At 46.1% G+C, this 12,924-nt stretch overlaps 1 protein-coding gene across 1 annotated transcript in view; it reads right to left on the minus strand.

Annotated features, from left to right (window-relative positions):
* The window catches only part of NPC1 (NPC intracellular cholesterol transporter 1), a 28,948-nt gene extending 27,398 nt beyond the window's left edge, over positions 1–1,550 (minus strand). The window contains exon 1 of the mRNA XM_068395896.1: positions 1,349–1,550. Within this exon, the coding sequence (XP_068251997.1) occupies positions 1,349–1,432 (84 nt within the window). The 5' untranslated portion in view covers positions 1,433–1,550. The remainder of the gene's footprint in view (positions 1–1,348) is intronic.
* Between the last annotated feature and the right edge of the window lie 11,374 nt (positions 1,551–12,924).

Here is a 12,924-nt window from a genome sequence, read left to right on the forward strand (position 1 = left end):
CATCCTCTACAAGGATCCCCTAAATCTTAAGGGAACTTATTTCAAGCTCCTCTAGCTCATTATCCTTCTGTCACCTAAAGGAAAGCATCTTGTCATTTCCTTACCAGCCTAGGACACACCTCATGGTTACAAGATGGTATCTCCCTCCAAAAACATTATATAAAGGAGTGGTGGTAAGGTGTGAAGTCTATTACCTACACGCCTGGAGAGCATGAGTCACTACTAAACAATCAGCTTCTCCAGTGGTAACAGAAGAATGAATTCCTAGTTTTCTGTTCAAGTTTTTTAAAGGTTGTTTGAAGAAGATACAAGAACAGCAGAACCTCAGCAGACACACAGGATGACTAACTTGTGAGTTTAAAAAGGGTTAAGCATAAAACTTGACCTAGAAAGTAGGTTTCCAAGTTGGTTAGAGAAAAAAAAAAAACACAAATGCTTACAAGACACTCCTTGTTTCTCCAGAGGAACGTGGAGTATCTCACTCCTATCTTGGACCACATCAAAAACAAAACATGACTGAGAAGAGAGAAATGAGAAGGTTTTACAGTATTTTTTCCTAAAGTATCAAGACGTCCAACTTATTCTAGTCCTTAATTTTAAGGAAACATGTAGTCTTAATAGTTGCACATCAATAAATAGCAGATCTTACTACACACACGCTATTGCCTCCAGGAAGCTGTCACCTAGCATAAGAAAAACTCTCAGCAAACCCAACAAGACACATGCAAGCCTCTGCACAAGCATGTGACTGCATGGCCACTCACATGCACAGAGCATTGCATAACCAGGGCACGCCACAGGAACGGGGCATCCCGGGCAGCCGCTGCTGTTTGCAATAGCAGGGGACCAGGACTGGGCAGAAGTTGAAGTTTGCTAAGCCCGAGCACGCCCGCTTTAGAGCCACAGGTGCTCCCGGGCGGGCCTGCTGTGTCCCCGGGCTGTCCCGCACTCCTGCCTCACCCCGGCCCTCGCCTCCGTCCCGCCCGGCACCGAGTCGAGGAGTGTGGGGAAGGGGAGGGAGAGCCCCACCGGGGACAAGGAGGGACACCCCGGTACCACGCTTTGGCTTCGCACCGACCGCCCCGAGCCCAGCGGCCTAACCCACACCTGCCAGCTGACGGGACAGCCGCCTCCCTCAGCCAGCTTCCCCCGCCCGGGAGACCCTCGGCTTCAGGCAGCGCGGGGAGCCGCCGCGGCTCCCCACCCGCCACGAAGCAACACCCGGGGGGATCCCGCTCCCCGTGGCGGAGCGCCCACCGCTCCCTCTCCCCCCGCCGGTGCCCGGAGGCCCGGCGTCCCCCACCGCAGGCACCACCGCCCCGCGGCGCCCTCCCCGGGAGGGACTCACCTGCACGGGCGACAGAAGCAGAAGGAAGAGGAGGACGAGCAAGCCGAGGCCGCCCCGCCCGGGGCTGCCTTGCGGGCTCCCCATAGCGGCGCGGGCAGGGGCGCGGGGGGTCAGCAGGGCTCTCGGCTGCAGCACCGGGAGGCGGCGAAGGGGCGGCGAGATAAAGCGTAGCAGGAGAAGGAGGCGGGCAGGCAGCCGCAGCCGCGCCCGCGCAGGTCCGGAAAGACCGCTCTCTCCAAGCCGGGCGGTGCTGCCCCTCCCGCCGCCGGCCCCCTCGAGGAGCGGCCGCCAACCGCCGCCGCCGCTCCGCCCCCGGGCACCGCCTCCCCCTCGTCCCCCCGGCGGCGGGGCGGGGCCGCGCCTCACGCCACGGGCGGGCCGCGCGTCAGGGGGCGGTGGCGGCGGCGGTCGGGTGGTGGCAGCTGTGCGGGGGGGCGGCGGGCAGCTCGGCCCGCTGTCCGAAAGAACCCGTGCCTCAGCGGAACGGGAAATCCAGCCTCGGCGGCGTCGGCAGCCGGTCAGCGGCTTTGTGTGGGCGCGGGAGTGTCAATCGCGTCGTTTATAAATAATCAAAGTCGCTTTAAACATCCTGGCCTTGACAAAAGCGTCTTAATTTTGCTTCAAAGATAACTAATTCGTTATTTCCAAGCATTAGTCTCACAATCCCGTGTGCTATTGCAGTGCGGCTGCAGTAAATACAACTCCCAAGCAAGGGCAGGTCAGGCTGCCGGTGGCTGTGGCTGGAGCTGTGCCTTCTGCTGCTGACTGGCTGACATCAGGTGGCCTGACCCGTGTCGCAATCAGAACTTTTGGGAGACCCCATTGCTGTTTGGGATCTCTTTGTTGTCCGGGATCTGTTTGGGACCTGGCTGGGAGGAGGCACGCTAAAAGCGGGGTGCGACGCGTTCCCGTGCAGGCTCTCTGTGATTTCCCCGCCGCGTTATTGCCTTCGCGGCTGGGTAGGGCACATTGCGCTGCTGGAATAAAATATGTAATTTAGCTGATATTGCCATCTGCTGACAAAAATGCAGACTAGGCTTGGTGTCAGCTTCACGGGCTAACGTGCTGGACGGGGAGCTCTGGAGGGTCACGCAGTCAAGCTTTCTGCTGAAAGCAGAATCTAGTTAGATCAGGTGGCTCAGGGAATTGTCCAGTTGTGTTTTGAATAGCTTCAGAGATGGAGATTTCACAGCCTCTTTGGACAAACTGTTCCCTCTTTGACCACATTTAGCATAAAATGTTTTTTTCCTGTATCTAAAGAGAATTTCCCATGCTCCAGCTTGAGTCTGTTGCCTCTTGTGCTGTCACTGTGCCTGCCTGAGAAGCCTGTGGCTGCCCCTTTTCTGCATCCTCCCATTTGGTAGCTGTGGAGAGCAATAAAGGTGTCCCCAGAGCCATCTTTCTGCTTAGGGCTGAGCAAACACAGCTCATGTGCTCCAGCGGCCCCAGCTGTCGTGATGGCAGTAAACAAGGCTTGTTCCAGTATGTCTTTTTTTTTATGCTGGGGAGCCCAAACCTGGACACAGCACTATAGATGTGCTCTTACAAGTCCCAAAGAGACAGGAATAATCCCAACACTTGATCTGCTGGCTACCCCCTTGCTGATACAGCCCTCTGACTCACGTTCAACATCTTGCCCAGCCCAACCACCCTGTTCTTTTCTGCCGAACTGCTTTCCATCTAGTCGCTGCCCAGCTTGTACTTTTCCATGGGATTACTCCATCCCAGGTGCAGCACTTGGCGTTTGGCATGTGCCCAACAAAGCTAGAGTAGCTGAAGTTATATTGTGTTTTACTTTTGATGTCATAGATAAAAAAAATTATTCAGCACTATGCAGTGTGGTCCTAAAAGCAGAGGACCGAGTTGTCACATTTTCTAGGCACTCCACATAAGCAGAGGGTGCAGTGGGCATAGCTTGCATAGCTACAAGTTAAAAAAATGCAAGCACCTTGTTTCAGTGCTTGTGAAAAAGGTGAAGGATAGCAAAACTGGCTAAACAGAAATGGTGTTTCCTTTCTGAATGAATCACATAGAGAAGCGATATCAGCATCATAGAATCATAGAATCATAGAATCATAGAATCATAGAATGGTTTGGGTTGGAAGGGGCCTTAAATATCATCTAGTTCCAACCCCCCTGCCACAGGCAGGGACACCTTCCACTAGACCAGGTTGCTCAAAGCACAGTACAATCTGGCCTTAAACACTGCCCAGGGAGGGGGCAGCCACAACTTCTCTGGGCAACCTGTTCCAGTGTCTCACTACCCTCACAGTAAAGAATTTCTTCCTAATACCTAATCTAAATCTACCTTCTTTCAGTTTAAAACTATAGGTGAGAGAAAACTAATTTATAATGTTGCAAAACAAGCAAAAGGAAATCTACTGCAGTGACAACTTCCAGCGTAAACTAATTAAGCCCATAACATCACGGTTGTTTACCGCCTACACTATAAACAGAGAGAAGAGGTAGTATTTTAATATTTATCTAAATCTCTGATGGATATCTATATTTAGATGGCTGTCTAAATTCGCACTGTTATTTCAGTGCAATCCCTCAGAGCGTGCGGCCTTTTTGCACTCACAAGCCAAAGTGAAGTGGTATGGGTGTGAAGACTGATTAAGAAACTCTAACCAGACTAAGCCTATCTTTGGTCATAGAGACTTCTGAAATCTTGTGTAATGGCAGATGCAGAAACTCAAACATGTCTCTGTTTGTATGTCACCTCTGTACACTGGCAGCCAGCAGACCAGAGCAAGGTATTCCTTCAGTCCTGCTGCAGCCTTCTGTCTTCGTCATGGCTGCGTGCCATATTCAGGGGGAGAGGATGCAGAGCTATCTCTAGCAGCTCCCGGGCATTTAAGTGTAGCTGCATGAGTGTTACCAATGACAAAGTTGGCACTGTTGACTGTGTCATTTTAAAGTTACCTCTTTCCTTTCGGGCCGGGAAAAAGTAGCCCTGAATAGTTAACCCCGATCAATGCTGCCAACAGCTCATTGCCTTGTCTGTGGTACACAGGGTCCAAAAGAGACCGTCCCCACTCCCAGCTGCTCTTGTTGAAGGACATTTATCAAGTTATGTCTTACGAGGTTCCCTTTCAAACACAGGATTATGCATAGCTGTTAGGGATTGTCCACTTGGAAGGCTAATGGGGAATACTTATTCTGGTTCTCAGCAGCGTACACAAAACTGAGTTTTGCTGCCTGGAAGAAAAGGCCAATATTAATTCACAGTGTAAGGTGCCTCCATCCCACCAAACAAGTCCTTTAATTGTCCGTTAGGATCAAATAAGCTCTTTCCCTCACTGGATACCCTGAATAGTGTAAAGGTGCCTGCCGGGAAGCTTGTGTAAAATAGCTGCCTGCTTTGTTTTGTTCTACGTCTTTGATGGAAAGCCCCGAGCATTGCTTTCAGAGGTGCAGGCCTCACTCTGTTTCCATCGCTTTGCTCAATGCAGAAATAAAACTTGTGTTGCCGCTTGCACTAGAAACTCATGCGCCTCGTGGTAATGACCTTGCAATTTCTACATGGCAATCTGTCTGAAGCATTACTTGCACATACAAATGGAAACACAGTACGTGATTGCTTTGCTGCAAAATCAATTAAAATGTCCATCACTGTTTGTTTCTTATAATTTATTACGAGCCTTTATTATTTCTATTGTGATAGCACCCAGAGGCATTTGCAAGAAGTGGCAGTTACGTTAAGCAACACCCTGCACACACACATGGGAAAGTGCAATATTCTCCTTGGATGTCTTGCAACCTGTGTGAAGACAAACTTCAACAGGTAGGTGAGAAGTTTCACCCAGTTTCTTAAACCTCCATTTTTTCATAGAGACAGTTCAAACCACTATAGCTTGTTCCAAGACTGTTTTTCCAGCTAAACCAGAATAATACTTGTACTAAACAAAGCTGGTGCTTCCTATTTGGTGTTGTAAGCAAATCATGTTCTTTTCATCAGCTCTCATTTGTCAGCCTTCCTCACCTGTGGAGGCCTGCTCACCTTTTAATTATACCTGCCTCAATGTACCTATTACTTTGGTCAGATGCTTTTGGCTTCGAACTTTCCATGTGGGATCAAATCAGACTGAGGGGGCTGACAGCAATCTGCCTGATGCTGCCAGTACTCACTTAAATATATATGTAGTATGTCAGATGATGCTGAATCAAATCTTTTTATCTTTTCATCTTTGTATCTGCCCTAGTGTATTTTGATGGCTGCTCTACCAACCTGTGCCAGTGTGTCCCTATCTAACCTTAGACAGTCCTACAGTCACTCTGTAAGATCACGTCTTTTCTGCATTTATCACTGAAGTCATTGAAACTTATTCATTTTTATTACAATCAGGTAAAGTTACTTATTGCCTAGTAGCAAAAGCTTGGCACTTGAATTCAAACTATTCAAAGTTTGTTCCAAGTTTGCTACAAACTTGCTGGACAATCTGGGCAGGTCCCAACCTCTCCGGTGCAATTTTCTCTTCTGTAAAGTAGTGCCAATTGCATGGCAACATGGGGCCCAAGAGCTCTGAAACCAGGTATCAACCAGTGAGCTGTTGAAGGAGAACACTGTAGAAATGCAGCTTATTATTGCAGCAGAATCCAGAGACACGCTGCACTTGTTGCTGAGAGCAAATAGGTGCAGGGCATACTTGTGCCAGATACTGTGCATAAGCACTGATATGCTAACAAATTCAAAGTTTAACCTGTGTATGGCTCCTGGTTTGCGTTAACGTTGGTTTACTAAGTCCCTGTGAGCACTATGCTGCCACTTGGTGAGTAAATCAGGATTTGCTGTTAAAGTGGAGAATATGGGCAGAACTGTCACAGGGGAGTCCCCAAGGGCACTACCAAAATCTGACTTGGCAGGAGGAACAGGTGACTGCTTTATGAGCCACAATTCACCTGAGGAACGGCCTGTTCATGGCTGGACTTGAAGATATTTTGTCAGTTTTATGACAGTTTGTTCCAGTGAGTAGGGTCCGATGCAGTAGCATGGCCAAGGGAGCACCTGCAGAGACTGTTCTTAGTGTTTTCTGAAAGTTGAATAGTTCTTCTGCCTCTTCATGCGATGTAGTCTGGACAAGCAAGCAGACCACAAGTGACACTTACCACTTTTCCAGGGGGATTATAGGAACCTATACCCATATGCTGGATACAAAGTATGTATGCATATGTGTATATATGTATATACCACACAAGAACACATCTGTGCAGTACATATAAAATTGCAGTCTGTTTCAGGTCTGTGTTGTAGGTTAGTGTCATGGTCCATCTGTGCATCCGAGTGCAGTGAAACTTTTGCCATAGCAAAATGTTGCATTGCTTGTTCCTTCCTAACTTAGCTGTGTTCCTCACTGGCACGTCCCAGATTGCTCTGCTGATCCCTGCTCCCTGGCAACGTGCAGCACTACGCAGCCCTTGTGCCAGCTCTGAATGTACTGAGTTGGCATTAAAAGCAGGACATTAAAGCATCAGTTCGGTTAAAATGCCTTGTCGGTGCTGTGAGAGCAAAATGGATTATTTACAGACAACTTAGGTATGTGTCTCAGGTTTCATTTTGCCATGCAGCTACAGCCACAGTTGCGAGGCATATGGTCTTGTTATCAATCTCATGAGAGTTAGCATCCCTTTAAACCACTGAGGAGATAAAGCAAAAAATGTATTGATTCGTATATTTTAAAATCAAGGAGACTATTATGATCACATAATGTTAGTTCCTGCATATCATGTAATTTCATCCAATAATTCCTGCATCAAACACAAAATGTTTCAGATGAAACACATCTTTCAGAATGAAAAGTATTTTTTTTAAAAAAACCTCAAATGATGAAGGAATCATCTCAGCAATTTGTTTCAATAGATAATTATCCTCACTTGAAAATCCACAGCTTGAAGTTTGAATTTGTCTAGTTTCAGCCTCCTGACACTGTTGTGTTATGCTTTCATGTGCAAAATTAAGGAGCTTTCCACTACCAGAAATCATCCTTTGTAGTGTAGGGCACGAACAAGTCACAGCACTTTCTCTTAATATTCTCTGAATAGATGGAGATGCTTTACTGAGTTGTGGCTCTAGCAATTTTTGACGATGGTTCAAAATGTAGCTCATCACAATAGAAAATTGTAGGAATAAGGCAAAAAGCCTGGGATGTCAAACACAAGGTCAAAAATACGGTTTTCAGTGTAGACTCTTTTTGCCTTTTATAACGCACATAATCCACTGCATACCATAATAAGCATATCAGCAGGGTGTTGACTTTTAACTGAAGTAGGTCAGATCAGTGTAAGGGACAGTTTTACGTTTAGGAACAATAACAGAACCACCAAGACACATTTGACTAACTGAATAAAAGTATAGTCTTATTCCTTTGGTTCCTAAGTTGCTTTTTATAATCTTCCCTTCAGATCTGAGCTAATGGATGTTAATGTCAAGTGGAGTCTGTCAGTGATGCCTGGATCTTTGAAACAAACCTTGTTATGTCAAGCTAAATTAAGTTTTCCTGTTTCTCAAGCCAGGGCTTGGCTTTATTTGTTTTGTGAATGCTATCATCTCATCTGTAAAGACCTGGAAAATAATAAAAGTCTAATCAATCAAGTGGAATAGAACAAAGTGGTCTTTACGTAAATAGGGTATTAATTCTGGTATCCTACAAAGAGAAAGAGCAGAATACAGAAGAAAGGAAAGAAGTATTGAAGTAAGCAGACAAGATAATCTGAGTAGTATATTAATTTTTATTGAAATGATGCTATGGAAAAATGTATTTTAGCAAAGCAACATTCCTGTTGCAGAATATTAGTCTTACACAGAGTTACATAAATTATATAGGTTTTATCAAATGCATAAAAGGGCAAACCGTGGAATTCAGAAAAGTATGAAACTATCATGACATTTCCAAGGACCAAATGCAGAGCCGCTGTGAGAAGGCACAACTCCATTTAGTCCCATGTGTGCATTACAATATTCTGTTCCTGGACAAAAGAGCCCTGTGTATAATCTTTGGTTGGACTCGTAGCAAACGTTAACATCTTACCACCACTGACTCAAGGGTTCCAGACAAAGGCAGTATTTTATGTTTGTCAGTGCTCATATTAAGTGAAGTACAAATGGGCCAGGGTTTGTGCTACCTCATTTTCTGTACAACAATTCTGAAATTTCTGAGACAACACGAGATTTGGTTTACTTACAGATTTCCCAATAGTCACCATGACTGGCTGAATAAAGAAGCGTGAATTATTCTTGCAATTAGGCTTGGACTCTGAGGCAAATAACTATCATTGTTAAAGTGCATTAAATATGACCTTCAGCTGTTTGATCTGGTGCTCTAATCCTCTCAGCTCTTCTAAACTAAACAAAGGTGGGTGGATCAATAGTGAGATGGTTTCACTCCAAGGGACGAACACATGTGCAAGTCAGGAGGTACAACATTGCCTCTTGTATCATTACTGAATAGATGTTCCTGCACACTGTACTGCAGTGATCATCTTAAATGAAGAGCTCCATGTATTTGGGACCTCTGAGGCTACACCACTACCATGCCACTGATGGGATGCCACGTCTCTCTATATCCTATGGGCCCTTCCTTGTGCTCATTCCCATCCTACAGTGCCTTGATACTAGTGAAATAAAAGAAAGATGCCCTATACTTTTCCTTGACTCATTTGTGTAGCCCGTTCTTGGTTGCACATCCTTGGTACTCACTTGCAGCTGATGGGAAGTCACCAGGCTATAGCATGTGCATAAATCCCAGGTGGAGAGGACAGCAGGCTGGGCCCCTGGATCTGAACGTGCAGAGAGGCAAGCCTAAAAGCAGTGTTCTACTGGAGCTGATTTTTTGGGGGTGTAAGATGGATATACATATATGGCGCTTTTGGGAGAAAAGAAACCCCAAAACCCAACCCAAAACCAGTTTGGCCTGTTATCCTGTCCCAGTTCTGTTTCACATTATTATATGGTTCCTACCTTCATCCTGCCATCTATGAAATGGATTTGGAGCCCCTTAATTTCCAGTCTAAATTTACCCTTGTCTATTGACATGAACTGCTGAACAGCTGCTGCATTTCACTGTGTGAATGAAATAATCTATATTTCTCTGCTTCCCCCAGCCATGCATTTTGGAATTTACAAAGGTAGTAATGTCTTACAAAGGTAATAGTGTCTGCAGAGCACTTTGAAAGCCTTGCACAAAAGGCACCACAACTATGCAAAGAGCTACTGTCAATATTAGTGAATCACTTCAGCCAACGAAGGGAAAGCAGGTTTCCGTTTTAGAACAACAAACAGACCACAGCAGTATTTACTGAGCACTTTAAAGATAACAGCAGCTACCTAAATACTAAGAATTATTAAGGTTTATTTGTGAAAAGGTTAATTGCATGGTGAGAAACAGTATTGCAACTTTTGAGCCCATCTACAGGCAGAATAAGCACCTTTTGGTTACAGGGAAACCAAAACTAAACCCAGTGCTCTCTCCAAAGGCTTTGAAATGAAACAGATGCTCCCAACAGGAAGATTTCCATGCCTACAAATACCATGTTGGCCAAATAGTGTCTTTGCTGAAGTGAGATTCAACTTCAGCCTGAGCGGGGCAGAGAAAGACTTTGCTGCCAGTTCTCCACCACAGAGCCCCACACGCACAGCCCGTGTGCTGTATCAGCCAGCACTAATGAGAGCGAGGAGGGAGCTACAGGCCTCTCCCTTCAATCTGTCCTAGCCCCACATTTCAGATTTTGTTTAGAAATAAGAAAAGCCAGTTATAGCCCAGTATCACTCAAATAGCCCAATATCGCTCAAAAAAAGAGGACCTGGTAACTGCATCCTCTCAGAAGGTCAGCAGATGCTCTCTATGGGACCCAGCATCCCAGGCGTTCTTCACTTGTTGCATGAGAGCCCCGGCTGCAGTGGCCAGTCATGGAGGCAACTGGGCACACAACTTGGAAAGTCCTACTCTAAATGGTGGGGAGCAGACATGCATCTTCCCAGGGACAGGCATCGTTCAAGTAGCTCTTTGCTGAGCAGCTGCCCTCTTTGGGGTGAAACCACTCTCACAAGAAAATATGCCTGGCAGAAAGGAGAGGCCACATGCAGATACCGGACATCTGCATGTTGTTGTCTCAGCTTGGTTACTTCAGCTGTCACAGGACCACTGTTGGCTTGCCCTGTCCTCTCTCCTATGCTCTGCAATCAGGAAAAAATAGGAGACTCGTACCAACAGTGGATGCTTCCACATTTTTTAGGAAGACTGCTTGATCATTACAGTCTGTCTGATATTAAGAGTATTACTTGCTCACCCAACTTGACTACTGAAGACCTTCTAATGATTATCCTCCTCGTTTGCAACTGTGAAAGGGCTTTTCATCTTAAGAGTGTGGTTGTTCCCAGCTGTTGATCTGAAGAAACTTTAGGGAGAAAGATTTTTTCTTTCTTTGAGACCAGGCTACCTAGAGTCCCTCTAGCATTCTCCAAAACAATATGTTCCTCTGCAACCCACTGGGGGCTCCAAAGAAACCTGTCCTCTCCAGTGTTGCTTGTTGAAGAAGTTAAAGACCAGTCCCATGTAATGCTGTGCAACTTAAGTTCCCAATAAGGCTCTTGAGATTTCTGCATGTTCAGTATTTTTTAGTCTTTTGCAGAACTTAACCCTGGATACAATCATCCTCTAAGTGTCTTGCATGATTCTTTGGTTCTGCAAGTTTCTGTTAGGCACAACATTAATTTAATTTAAAAATACAGCAGCATGAATTACTTAAACAGATCTTTCTGGTGTCCTCTTATATTGTTGGAAAACTTAAAGCTTTCCTTTCTAATGCTGAAGAGAAATTGAACAGCAATTCCAGCTTGCAAGCAAAGGTATGCCCACTTCTGTTCTCTTCACCAGAACCCTGACTTCTTACCTAACTTACTCACAACAAGAACAACTTTATGATTTAGTAATATATGTGGCTAATTTGCACTAAGTAAACTACATTCATTTGTGCTAGCTCACTGAAAGATTTTTTTTAACTCACTGAACCAAAAGTGCAACAGCTCAGCTGAATCCTAGGCAGACTCTTTTTAAGCAGGGAATATTTTGTTTCCTTACAATCTTCTCTGTCTTCAACTTTTAAAGTAATTTTTCAGTAATTTGCCAAGGTTTGAAGGCGAAGCGCCTGAATTTATGCACCGAACTAACTTTATACCTTAACTCACTGTAAAATAATCGCTAATGTTTTTGTGGCTAACAGGATGTACTATATACTGTTTATACTGCAAAAATGCCTGGGTTTTCATGGGGCGTCTTACAGCAATGTGGTTAAAACATAGCTCTTCACAAACCATCTACAATTTGCACTGCCTTCCCCACACAGGCACTAGTAGTGTGTCCAAGCATCTCAACCACAACAAAGGCCAAAATTGCTGTTGAGAGTTCATTTTCCACGCCTGCATTAATTAGTGGGCCTGTTTGAGTGTGGCTACGTGTAATCCTCTCACCAGCTGTTGAAACACCTGTACACTGCGCACTTCTCCCTTAACTCCCGTCGCAGACCTGGGGAACAAGTGCATTGCATAGTAGATGTGGGTATTAAACCATAGTGTCACATACATGCGTGTGCAGAACATATGTATACCACTTGTACAGCATTTGTGCCGTTGTGCCTGACAGCTAAATTTCTGATGTACTTGTGCCAGTGAATGATACGCCCTGGTTGGTTTGCTCAGTAACCAGTCCTCCCCTACCCATAAAAATGTGTGTACGTAGACTGTAGCATTGGGGGTGGATCCCTATAGCCCTGCGTACGCATTGCAGAATGCTAGCAAATGCCCTGCTGCGTTTCTGTTGCTGGACAGATAGATTGACAGATCAAGATGCTACAACTATGGAGGACATCTTGTTGCTTATTGTTTGGTTGGCTGCTTTTGGCATAATTCTTAATGTTCTGCATAATTTTATGGAGATTCATGTAGCAGCCAAAATGTTGCCAAAGCCCTGGTCTGGCAGGACGACTCTTCCTGTTGGGATGTTGAAGGTGGGACCTCACCTCTAGTCCCATGTGGCACTTGGAGGTAGAGAGGAATGGTCAGAGCTAGCCCTGCCAGCGAAGGGAGGGCAGTGGCACCATGGGGCTGCTCCAGGGCCAACTGTATCCAAACAGCTGTGAGATCTGGCTATCCTTTTGGCACAAGGGCTGACTGCTCCCGACCCACACGTGTACCCCGAGGCACTTGTCACAGGTGTGTGGCCATGCCAGTGAGGGAACATGTGTTTGAAATGTCAGAAGCACTTGCGTGCGCGGGGATACGTACGCTGCAGGCGCAGAGGAGCAAACGTCGGTGCTGGGACCGGTGGGATCCTGGAGTACAGGCAGTGCAAATGCAGCTCCCAGGCCAAACCCTGCTCCCTTTGCAGTCCTTCTCTGTTCAGCAATGCCAGCCGGAGGCCCTAGCTCGTGGAGACCCTGTGACAAGGGTCTCGTTCATTCAGGGAGTGTGTACTGGTGAGGCTAATCAGTTCTGCAGACTGTTCCAACAAGCCCTTCTCAGGCAACCTAGGTTTACTGTCATGCTGCTGTGGTCAGGGCACATCTCTGTCAAACCGGATTTG

The sequence above is a fragment of the Nyctibius grandis genome, chromosome 3 (genome assembly GCF_013368605.1).
Source record: "Nyctibius grandis isolate bNycGra1 chromosome 3, bNycGra1.pri, whole genome shotgun sequence".
Lineage (NCBI taxonomy): Eukaryota > Metazoa > Chordata > Aves > Nyctibiiformes > Nyctibiidae > Nyctibius > Nyctibius grandis.